Genomic DNA, 12,265 nt, shown 5'->3' with positions numbered 1-12,265 from the left:
ACCATAAACCCAAATAAAGTACAGAAAGGGCTGATGGCATTTGGTGAGATATATATCAAAGGTTCAATCGTGATGGGGCTTCAAATTCTCTACCAACTTTCAACGACAACTATATAGTGCGTTTGGATGGTGGGCTTTGCAACAGTGGAGAGACGATATATGATGTTGGAATGTCTGCTCTGTAGAATTTCCAAAATCATGACAGGACATCCTTTCTGTTGCACTGGCATGAGAGAGAGAGAGAGAGAGAGAGAGAGAGAGAGAGAGAGAGAGAGAGAGAGAGAGAGAGATGCATCTATAAACGAATTGAATCCTGTAATGATTGGGATATATAGATAGTTTTACAATGCACTAAAACAGATATGATGGATAGCACTCACCAAAGGATTCAAAGCCAATGATGACCTCAGCACGACGACCTCAGCACGAGAAAAACAGTCGAACAAGGCAGCCCAAGCAGGGAAAAAAAATGGAAGCCCACAAATTTTACGGTAACAGAATAACATGCAAGAGCTCTATAAGTTGAATATAAATGGCAAAATCAAAGATACCTGTGAGCTATCTGGGGAGAAAAAAAACATTAAGAATTTCTTTCTTTCTTTCTTTCTTTCTTTCCTTTTTTTTTTCTTTTTTTTTTTCTTTTTCCTTTTTGGGTTTCTTTTTGAAGAAGGCAAGGCTTGAGAGGAAGAACTATAGGTATTGGGCCTGTATCCTTTCCCTGTTCTCTTCCCACCATAGCTTGGCGTGCACCTCTCCGAACCTCTCTCGGCTGCACAGTTTTTTTTTTTTTCACAAATAGAGATTGAAACTGGTTAGTAAGAAGGCTTATGGTTTGATAATAAAAAACTGAAAAAAAAAAAAAAAACAACAACAACAACAAAAGAAAGAACCACCAACTGTAGAGTGAGGGGATCAAAACATGGTTCTAAGACTCGGATGAGTCTGAAGTGACTAGTACAAGTCAACTAAGACTTGATTGGACCTGGTCTGGTTAAATAAAACGAGTCACTGCCCCCAAGTCACCCTCAACTCAGTCCAGTCCCAACTCGACTCAAGCCTGAACAAGTCAGGTCCAGTAGCCAAGTCTTCTAACCATGGATCAAAATCAATTTTGCAACACACATCCTACACAATGAGAGATTGAAGAGGCCCTTCACAGCACACGTGCAGATGTGGCACATGTACATAGCGACCTAGGACATTCATCAGGTGGACCACAATGGTAGTACCTTGAAGATGCAATGTTAGCCATCCTTCCCCAATGAGCCAATAGGCCTGATTTTACAACTGCATGTAGCATAATTTACCCTCCAGATGAATGACATTGATTTCTCACCAGCATGTGTGCTGCGAATGAATTCTTCAACCTCTGCTTCTACACATTGCCACAGAATTTCTCTTTCCATATAGTTGAAACTACACTCTCTTGCCAGCACTCTGATGGCATATGGATGTAGTCTATCTAGGGCATGGATTGGTGACAATTATCTCCAATCTACTTCGGCACCATGAGTTAGAAGTGAAAATAAAGCGACTGTCAGAGTCACTGAGTCTTAAAAACCTTGATATGGGGTTGCCAAGTCATCAGAAGAATGATCAGCAGCACGAGTTCTTTTAGAAGCTGACATCATTTGGCTTCTAGTGTTCAAGATTGTTGATCTTGGCGGGTTCCACATGTGGGTACCTTGGCCTAGAATTCGTTAGGTTTGCCATGATAATGTCACACGTTGATCCATCCATGACATGAATGCTGCATCTAGAAGGATAGCTGTTACAGGCAACTTTCAACTGAAGAAACAAGCAGGCACCAATCAAACGACCTGAGCCATTCAACCAGTGGTTCTTAAAGAGATGGTTGTTTGTGTTTGAATCGATAGATCAGGTTCATCAACTCAGCTTTGTGACTTTCATGCTAAATCTCAGTGTGTTGTTAAAACACAGTATCATTGTGCAAAATGCGCGCTTTCAGATATAGTGAAGCGAGCCTATTGTTCATAGATGTATTGGTTGGAACTCAACAATATAATTTCTCTTACCTGAATCTGACACGTCGGAGCTCCCTAGTGCCATCAGGCAACGCTCTGATGGTGATGTAAACCCCAGGCTCATCCTGCTCCACCCACTCTGTCTCCTGATCGCTTGCATTGCTGATGGAGATTGAAGCTTCCTCTCTGGAAGAAGTTGTAGTCCTCGACGCATCCATGGATGCAGCCTCACCTCTGCCACCCATGCCAGAAACACTCGGCATGGAACTGTAGTGTTGACCATACTCTGAATGCTCTGATGGAAAATACCCTTTCCCGGTTGTGGGTCTGTGAAAGTTCCGATGCGATCGGTCTCTGTTTGATGGTGGAGTTATGGGGCTTTCCCTAGCAGATCCAATCCGAGAGTATGACTCCCTCTGCAATGCATTCCCAAGACCTTTGCTTAATGCCATTTGTAATCTCTAATGCATTGGCAAATTACAGGAAAATCTAAGATGATTTTCTTAGCACAATGACTTGAAGGCTTAGAATTTGGAACGTAACATGATCAAATAACAGTAGCCAACTGAAACAACAGGAAGAAAAAATATGGCAACAACAAAGTGAGTCACCTCAGATGAGTTTAAGGGCCATCTCATTCAACTCCATGAGCCAGCCAGGAATTTGGTGTGGCTGGGTGCCTATTTGGATGAACCCACAATGAGGATTAGGTGGAAGGAGTGATGACCCTAACATGTTTGGCAGAAGCTTTTGCCACATCCTACCAAGTGCAGATTGCAGAATGGGCTAACCCGCTCCCCATCTGCAGAGGCTGCCCCAAGCTGCAGATGTGATGTAACTGGTCGAACCCCACTACCGATAACCATGACATTGTGATTCTGGACGCTGCCTAACTGCATTGAACAGTCTTAAGGAAGTTCCTTCACCCAACCACCCAATTTAGATGAGCTGACTCACCGAGTCAAGAACCAGAACCCGAGTTTTAAGGGGTCACGATGTTATGTTTGAAAAGAAATTGGAGGGAAAATAAGGAGAATTCTTTTCAATACCTCGTCCTCGGACCTTGGGGGAGTGGGAAGAGCCTGACGACTAAACTTCTGCACATTGTAGAGTTCCATGATCCGATCATAGTTCTCACCCCACCACCGCTGTGCTTGCCATTTATTGAACATCTCACGGCTGCAGATAAAAACCAGTAAAAAGGAAACCCAAATTCATGGAACCTCATGCTCTACAAATCTAAATTCATAAGAAATCAGTAAGCACCTGAATCTGATTCTCTTCAGATCATTCCCACCCTGCGGAAGAGATTCAAATGTGATATGAACTCCAGGCTCAACCTGCGCCATCCATTCCTTGGGTGCATCCTCATCGACCAGGACCACATCACAGGACGCAGTCGAGGCAGTGTCAAATCCTCTAGGGGTCCGGTCTCCACCACTAGAGATCCCCTTGAAACGCCTCGTGTCATGCCCTGATGTAGGGTGGTTCGGATTGGAGCTGGTGAAATCCCAAGCAGGCGTTGAACTTGAGCTATCGGCTCGCATGTAAGGGTAATGAACCCCTTCCGAAGCATTGTCGAAATCTCTGTATTGCCGATCAGATTTCCGGTAGCTGCTGCTGCTGCTTGAACCTGTGCAAGGTTTAGACTGCTTGCATGCGCCCGAGAACTTCAACGCCATGTCCTTGATCTGCAAGTAAGTACTTTTTACATGTTAATCACTGGAAATGCCATGATTGATTTGCATGCACCCAATCTCAAAGACCCATTTTGGAATTAAGCACAATAATTTATTACATGGCTATAACTGAAAATTCCATGTCAGCTAGTTACACTCTTATAGATTGATTTGCATGCACCCAATTTCATTTAGAATTCAATTGAAGTGTATGCAAATCAATCAATAGCCTGCTTCCGTTCCCTGGATTGGTCCGCCCAAATGTTGTTTGCTTGAAAACCGTTCATGAAGAGAGCCCCACAGTGGAGACGAACAGACAACATGGACTTAACTGGTTTGAATTGACTGTTAACCGCAGACCACTAACTTGTTACGAGATTTCGAAGTGTGCGATTTCTGGATCGACAACACAGTCTAAACGCGTGATAGACTGTTCATCAGGTGGGTCCCACCTTGCATGTCCCATGGCCATAGACACAGCCCAGTTATCGAGAAGGTCACTCATGGACCTCCTGTCAATTTCTAAGATTCTGCCCTCTTTTCACACGAGTGGGACCGATCAATGACCAAATAACCTGATATCTGGGCAACAGAAAATAAAGCGGGTCCACCTGGCGCAAGACACGAATATCAGACTCAGCAACGCACAGTAAAACGTTTCTCTTTCGACTAAGAGCATATCCACGCGGGAACACACGACAAACCGTTCAGATAATGCTGACAAGGATGTTTGTGGTCCCCCTTCCACGTGGCTTTGAGAGTAGTTTCCAGGTGGAATCCTCAAGAAAGGAAACGTAAATTGACGACCGAAACTGTCAGGCACACCATTTATGTTGCCTAAAAGTAGCACCAACGGCGTTGATCACCTAATCAATAATAGACAATGAAATCAATGGTAGACCGTGAATAAATCAATCACAGACTTCCGCCCGATGGGCTTGGACTTGTGCGCATTTCACATCTACCCATGGATTTTTGTAGGCCATGGCCGTCATCAAACCCATTTCGGCTATGACCGCTATATGCTGGGGCCCACAACTTGGACCATTCAACTGGGGGGAGTAGTGTGACCAAGCGAGTCCCGCTGATAATGTTGCGATTCCTCTTTACCCTTTCCCAAAGAAGACTACGTTTTTCTCCTTTTCTTTTTGACAAAGCACAAAGCTAAAGCAGGAATCGATCTAGCCTTTGCAATGAAAATCAATTTATTCCTTTTCATTTTTCTTATTTCTTTATTTTTTCCGTAAGAATTTTCCCTTTCTTTTAAAACAGGTAAAATAAAGCTAAAGTTGAAGAACTAGAGACCAATGTTAGTTCTGCACTGTCTAAAAAATGGCGATGATTCTCCACCCTCAAATGAGGCATTAATGCACAGATATCCAGACCAACAACATTGTGGGTCCCATGGAGAACTGATGCATTCATATTAGTTATTAGTGGCAACCGAATGGATCATTAAAGCAAAATATCGGTGATCCAATTGCGCGAGAAAAATAAAAAAATCAGTAGGTTAATATTATTTTCTCTGTGAAACTTATTAATTATGCTCCATCTACAGTTGGGCCAGATTACGACGTTCTAGATTGACTGATAACCATGACATGTGTACGTTTGAAGAGCCACCACTATCAAAGGTGTCTAGCCCAAAGCTAAAAGATGATATGCGCCTCACAAATGCATACCACCGATATCGAGCAACCCGTGCAAGTGCATTTGTGACCCGAGCACGGCGATATTTTTAGCCGTGTCATGCCTTATTCAAAGCTCACTTCGGCTTGGATCGATGCACCTACATGACAGGAATACAAGAGTCTTGTGGAGGATGATGTGATTCATCCATGGTACACAAGTCATACACGCAGGCTAATCCTAATTGAGGGCACTTTGTGGATGGAGAAAAATCAAATAGAGGAAACGATATTACCCTGCTGAGTTGGGAATTTTCGGGCCACCAACAGCATGGTTCAGATCATCTTATCAGTCCAGTTTTGGGCGATGCTCCATCCACAATGGGATCCACGGTTTGAAGGTGTTAATTGAAACACATGCGTCCACGTGTACGGTAGACAAGTCGCCATCGTATCGAGAAGCGGGGATGTACAAGCACCGTGTTCTTGTCCAAAAAATACTAGGTGAAATGGTACAGCAAGTAGGCAAAGCGTCGGCTAGTGACAAACGTCAGTGTTGGGATGTGACTCATGTATGCGACCTGAGACATTGTATATGCGACCTGAGACATTGTATTAGACCCTGCGACGAACCTCTCTGGATGTATGGCTTTTCTTTAAGACGCCATGACAGCTTTCTGTACAATACGACCCAGCTATTTATTCCTCTAAAGGCAAGCGTGCTGCGGTTACATCCAACACAACTACTCATAAATCCGTCCTTTTATTTTCAAGAAACCGGTTGGATTTGTACCCAATAGACAAGAGTGGTGCGGTAGAATACGTCCAGATGTGTTAGAATATGATAAGTCAGGACTTTTGTGGTTGGATTTGGATCCTTCCCAGTGACCAGAAACGTTTTATGTGATAGGACTACCTTGGATGGTGTACCTCACAAAAAAGAACCCTCAGATTGGCTATCTAAATCCTTTGACTCTATAAAGGTTATAGTCGCAGTCCACAATCAACACCTAAACAACTAAATCATCAAAGAGTCGAAATTATCCAATTTAGAAGTTTTGTTTATTAGTATCTGCCATCGAAAGTTATACCCATCATATAAACAGTCTGGATCATAGGAAGATTACTAAGATTAAAGGATAGGACGTATTCTAGAAAACCATTCCTACCACACCGGACGCGGATTTCCTGCGAAAGCCTTTGCAGGAGGTTCCTGCGCTGGAAACCTAGGTGGGGACCTCTGTGATGTATGTGAGAAATCCACCCCGTCCATCAGTTTTGTGACATTATTTTAGGACATGGGACCAAAAACTATCCGGATCCAATACTCACGTGGGCCGAAAACGTGAGGATTAAACTTCCACAGTTGAAATATTCATGGAGCCACGGAAGTTTTGAATCAGTCTAATATTTATGTTTTCAGTTCATCCCAGCAGGAATGACGTTATGAACGGTATGGATGGCATGTAAACATCACTGTCGACCCCAGGGAGTTTTCAACAGTAGGAATTTCCCTACCCACCTTTTCCTTTTGTGAGGCCCACTTGAGTCTTGGATCCCTCTAATTTTTGGTTTCAAGTCCTAAAATGAGCTCAAAAAACGGATGGACGGTGTAGATTTCTCATGACCATTACGGTGGGTCCCCACCTAGATTTCCAGCGCAGGAACCTCCTGCGAAAGGCTTTCTCAGGAAATCCGCTTCTACCACACCTTACGTTGAGGAGAAAACAACCCCACCTGCACCTTCGGTACGGCTCGGTCGGGCATCTGAGAGGTGCGTAAAACGGCAGCACTGTGAAAATTTTTGTAATGTTGCATGACACATGGTCAGTCTATGGTTAGAAAATAGCACAGACTTTCTGATTCTACATACCCAGTTGATGGCTTTCAAATGGACGGTGTCAGACGAAGTTAGTGACAGGTTAGGATTCCAGGGTTAAAAATGCACGTTCGAATAACGGCCACAAATTTAAAATCCATAAAGTTTTTGTGCATTGGCTACGATGGCAGATCCAGACCGTCCAAACCATGGGCATTGTGGATGGATCACAAATCACAAATCAGAATAATTGAACGATGTATCAATTTGGTGGTTATAAAGTGGACAGTAAAAAATAAAGATGGCTGGCGGTCTTAAAAAAATCAATGTACCAATCAGATGGTTAAGATCTTCCATCAGTGTGATTTTTGAGCTGTACCCTGTCCACAATGAATCGCATCGTTTGGATGGCACAATTGGGTTATATACATATGCCACGTCCACATATACCATGGACGTGTCACCACCTAATATGAAAGAGGACTGCCAATCACACGTGTGAATGAACACGTGTGGTAGGTCAGAGGTAGCTGCAAAATATAAAGACCAGGTCTATGCGATAATGAGGAGCTTTACAACTGTACAGAATAAATGAACGGTTAATAGGAACTGACCACTGCTTCAAATTTTATGTACATCTGTGTCCCACCTAATGTTCGTAAGACGCGGTCACCAGGGATATCCCTGGCGGCACCACTCTTGGGTCCAACTTAATGTTTGTGTTTCATCCATGCCGTCCATCTGCTTTGCCAGCTCATTTTAGGGCACGAGCCCAAAAATGAAATAGATCCACGGCTTCAAAGTACCTCACCATAGGAAACAGTGGCCATTAAACGCCTATCATTGAAAGGTTCTTTGGGCCACAGAAGTTTTGTGTCAAACAGATATTTGTGTTTTCTCTCCATCCAGGTCTGAGTGACCTTATCAATAGGTTTGGATGGTAAAAAAACATGACGGTGGGCCCTTCGAAGGTTTCAAGGGTGGGCGTCATTATCCCCTGCTGTTTGGTGCGGTGTGATTCATTTGAATTTTGGAAATGCCACATTTTTTGGATCACGCCTAAAATGTGCTGGCAGAATGGATGGACGACGTGGATAAAACACAAACATCACGGTGGGTCCCACAGAGTCGTGGAGCCAGGGATATACCTGATGACCGGGTCACCCGACAATCCGCGTCCATGATCGTATACCCTCATTTTAAATGCGAGGAATATACGCTGTAACGATCACCTGATCATGCCGATGGAACGCCGGAAAAAAAAAAAAATCAAACACGAGAACAACTAATACCCGTTGTCCATTCGTTAGGCACCAATTAGACGGTTAGGATGTTTCTTGAGTGGGCGCAGTTTCGTACTACTATAGCGGGAAACACAAAATGTACGGAGGACGAGTCCCCATGCATTAAAAAGCAAGGGTGAACTACAACCCTTGCCCTACATAGGAATGGTTTTCACTGTAGTTTGTATTTAAACTCAAAGGGTCACAATCCCAAGCTTAAAGCGTATATATTAAGAGTAATACTTCGATACTGCGGCAGTGTATCAGTGTGAATGATGCACAGGCAGCTAGAAATTATTGTGAAATTGCATACGTGGCATAAAGTAATATAAACTAAATCGTCTAAACATGGGTACCACTGTAGACGTGTCATGAAACAAAAATTACGTTTATTTGGTGATCTTACTTGAAAATGAAAAATATTGATTGGTCTTACTTCAAAAGTAAAAAAAAGTGTCCCAATCAGAGGTTATGTTTGTAGTACTTCGAATTTTAGAATGTAATTTAGCTATTGTGTATTCATCCCCAGCGGGGGGTGGCTAACATGAATTGTGTGTACTAACAAGCTAACCCAAAAAGGAAAAAAAACTAAAAAAGAAAAAAGAAAAAGAAAAGAAAAGAAAAGCTATTGTGTATTCATCATTTATAAGTGCCTGCGCATCAAGTGTCACACACAGACGAGTATCAAAGAGAACAGAATAAAAAGCGAAGAGAGAAGACAGAGGAGAGGAGTCCAGGGATTCGAACCTGGGTGGTCAGACTTTTGACGGCGTCTTTCGTACTTGGAGTACCACGCGCGCCATCGTCAGATTCGTCCAGCTGCTTCGAGCAGGCTATACAGGTTAACATTTTCTCCTTTTCTTTCTTTCTTTTTTTCTCTACAAAAACCAGGCAATGGAATACTCGTCAGAAAATGAAAATGGCGTTTGGGTCCAAAATGCGAATCAGAGACGGTTACTTTCCCAAGATCGACGTGGGTGAAAATTCCACGAGATCAACCCCGTCCATTAGACACGATGGCCTCAATTTAACCATTGAAACAAAAAAGCCAAGACCAAACAAAATTATGGTCGGCCACACCACCGGAAACTATTGGGATTGAACGCCCACCATTAGTTTTGCGTACGGGCTCTCTGGTGTTTATGTCATCCAATCCATTCATATGAAAAATACAGTAGTCTGAAACTCAGGTGGGACATGTCACGTGAATTTTTCAGGTTTTACTCAGAAAATTTTTGGCCGTGTTGAATCATCCCCATCTTTTGGGATCAAAGCCCCCCAACGAAGGGGGGTTTAGGTGATGGACGGCGTGGATTTCATCCACCTGAAGTCGTTTCTCTAGCATTAGTGAAGGTAACCACGTTAGGTACCTAGAGCGGGGTACCCAAGTGTTTTGATAGCACAATGGCATTGCTAAACTAGCGACACGTGTCGGAAATTATACGCGGGTTATCATTTTCGACAGAGGGGGACGTGGCTACTTATGCCAGACCATTGGCGTAACACCGTGGATGGACCACGCGCCCCGACAGTTCTCTCAGACAATTCCAAGATCCGGATCTTTGGACCTTTTTCTTCAGTTGAAGGACCGTTTATCCATGGGCCACAAATTGCAAGGATAGCATACTCCATCCAGGTGGGACAGAGCAGACGAATGGTCTGGATTAATGAAACATGACCGCAGCTTGTGAGAATTAAAAACCCACGTATACAAGCAGGGTCGCGTAACATAAATGAAGCTGTTTTTTTTTTCTTTTTTTCTTTTTTCCTGTTTCAGAGATGTGTTTAGGCAATTTTAAAAAAATGAACCGCCCTTATTCTGTAAATGGAAAACAGGTTTTGGGGAACTTCGCCCACTACAGGGCCTTAAAAAAAAATACCACAACGACGTAAAGAAGAACAGGAAAGGAAAATAGCTCCGCAACGCAGGAATTTGGGGTTTTGCAAGTGCCCTGCTTTTAGACGTACTGTGAATAAAAAATAATTTTTGGTAGCCGAAGTTTCTGAAGAAAGCACCAAAATGATCGCTTTTTGGAGTCGCAATCTCAAGGAACGAACGGTGAGAATCTAGTCTTTGGTTTCGAGCTCAAAGCATTCGATGAAATGAAAGAAGAAAAAGCAGAGGAATTTCTTTCTAAAGAATATAGAGCAAAATAATATATTAAAATTACTCTTCCAAGAGAGACAAAAACGCCTTACCTGTTCTAAAAATCGAAGTCAAGTAAATCAGAAATTCGTTCCTTTCTCAGCAAGGAAATGATGCCTTTGACGCTTGCAGAGCGCTTCTTCTACACAAGGAAAATCTACAGCAAGAGAGGATTGATAAGCTTCCAGCAGAAAGGGGCAGATAAATACAAAATAAAAATAATAAATAAATAACATATTATTATTATTTCTATTGTTTTCCTTCTCTTTTACCTTGAATGGTGGAAACACAGCGATCTAACCAGAAGACTTCAAAACGACCTGAAAAGCATCAAGAAAATGAAAAGCGAAAAAAATCAAGTTATTTACACGGAAATGGGATTCCGTCACAGAAACGTAAATCCTAAAAATGGAAATATTGAAATGAGAAGAGTAGAACATCGAACCTGAGATGAAAGCAGGGAGGGAAAACAATCGGACTTCATATAACGATCTGCAAGAGCTCTTAATTTTGTGTTTTTCCGCCGATATTCGTATCAAACGAAACGTTTTAAAAAAAAAAAAAATAAATAAAAAAAATCTAATATCTGTACAAAGGGAAAAACATAGGAATCTGTTCAAAACAGTTCGTATTTTGGTATCTATATGTTAGACGCTGAAATCTCTGCCTATCAACTATCTTCTTTCAGGGAATCGAACGGAATGCAGATCAAATCGACATGGAAAAGCTCAGAATGCTGAAATCGTAAAGTAACGCCCAGTTTTCAGCTCGAGAAAAAGCAGTAAAACCCTAAAATTTTCAGGGAAAAGGAGAATGAAAGAATAGGCGGATTTCACAATCCGAATAGTAAAAGAAAATCTGGAAAAATCTATGCCGTAAATGGAAATCCAACGAGATTCCGGCGATTTAACGGCGATACTTCTGCTGGAGTCGGATATCTTGAAGCGTGGAAACGGAAAACGCTAGCTGTTGAGCTCCGGATTTTCCGTTCGGACAAAAATGGGAGATATCTTATTTCACTACGTCGTATTTATAGCTGAAAGAAACGAAGTCAGGTTCGCCGTTAAATAACGGAACGGATGTCGTAGAAACGTTAACCGTCATTGCCACGCAAGAGAGATAACAAAGGGCGGGAATCGTCTGTGGTTCAGTGGAACCATTTCCATTGAGCTTGCAAGAAATCTGCATTCCTCCGTACACTGTGAGATCAGTACGGTGAATCGTGACCATCCATTTTTTTTAATCTATACCATTGATGGGCCAGATTTTCAAGTTCTAGAAACAAGAAGATCATATCTATTTTTCGTTATCACTTTTGACTCTTTGAATGTAGACTGTTAAAGGCTTTTGCCTTGTACCGTATATTTTGGATGCCGACGGTCAGATGAATAGGATACTTCGATTGGAAGATAACGGAAGGCTCAGATTCGTTTTAACCAAAGCTCTGTGAGCCTATCGTGATATCCATATGACATCAACTTCATCCATCCGTCAGCTTCTCCCGCTCATGTTTAGATGAGATGTCAAAAATAAGGTAGATCCAAGACCTAAGTGGACCACACCATAAGAAAGGCGAGGATTGAATACTCACCATTGAGATCTTCTTAGAAACTGTAGTAAACATCACAGTTAGTCTCACTAAAGTTTTAACGGTGGAATTCGACCCCTAACTTTTCTTATTGTGTGGCCCATTGGAGCCTCGAATCATTATCTGTATTTCATCCT

At 42.4% G+C, this 12,265-nt stretch overlaps 1 protein-coding gene across 2 annotated transcripts; it reads right to left on the bottom strand.

Moving 5' to 3' along the window:
* Nucleotides 1-296: 296 nt before the first annotated feature.
* LOC131247913 (protein BREVIS RADIX-like) lies at nucleotides 297-11,104 on the bottom strand. 2 transcript variants are annotated; one of them, XM_058247869.1, is made up of 8 exons: nucleotides 10,986-11,104; nucleotides 10,813-10,860; nucleotides 10,587-10,697; nucleotides 9,142-9,272; nucleotides 3,252-3,676; nucleotides 3,035-3,164; nucleotides 2,037-2,401; nucleotides 297-769 (listed from the first exon to the last, which is right to left on the bottom strand). In XM_058247869.1, the coding sequence occupies exons 4-8, from the start codon at nucleotides 9,241-9,243 to the stop codon at nucleotides 691-693; spliced, it is 1,101 nt and encodes a 366-aa protein (XP_058103852.1). In that variant the 5' UTR covers nucleotides 9,244-9,272; nucleotides 10,587-10,697; nucleotides 10,813-10,860; nucleotides 10,986-11,104; the 3' UTR covers nucleotides 297-690. The 2 variants fall into 2 exon arrangements, with proteins under 2 accessions (XP_058103852.1, XP_058103853.1); XM_058247870.1 differs by lacking the exon at nucleotides 9,142-9,272 and having other exon boundaries at nucleotides 10,594-10,697.
* Nucleotides 11,105-12,265: the final 1,161 nt, after the last annotated feature.

This window comes from Magnolia sinica, chromosome 6 (genome assembly GCF_029962835.1).
Source record: "Magnolia sinica isolate HGM2019 chromosome 6, MsV1, whole genome shotgun sequence".
In the NCBI taxonomy this organism is placed as follows: domain Eukaryota; kingdom Viridiplantae; phylum Streptophyta; class Magnoliopsida; order Magnoliales; family Magnoliaceae; genus Magnolia; species Magnolia sinica.
This window is presented reverse-complemented; position numbering and strand designations above follow the sequence as displayed.

Excerpts from the sequence above, each read along its gene's own strand:
- LOC131247913 (XM_058247869.1), bottom strand. The coding sequence starts at position 9,243 with ATGTTAACCTGTATAGCCTGCTCGAAGCAGCTGGACGAATCTGACGAT. Across the intron at positions 3,677-9,141 it reads TCAAAAGTCTGACCACCCAG|ATCAAGGACATGGCGTTGAA; the intron begins GTTCGAATCCCT and ends ACTTACTTGCAG. Across the intron at positions 770-2,036 it reads CTCCGACGTGTCAGATTCAG|CCGAGAGAGGTTCGGAGAGG; the intron begins GTAAGAGAAATT and ends AAAACTGTGCAG.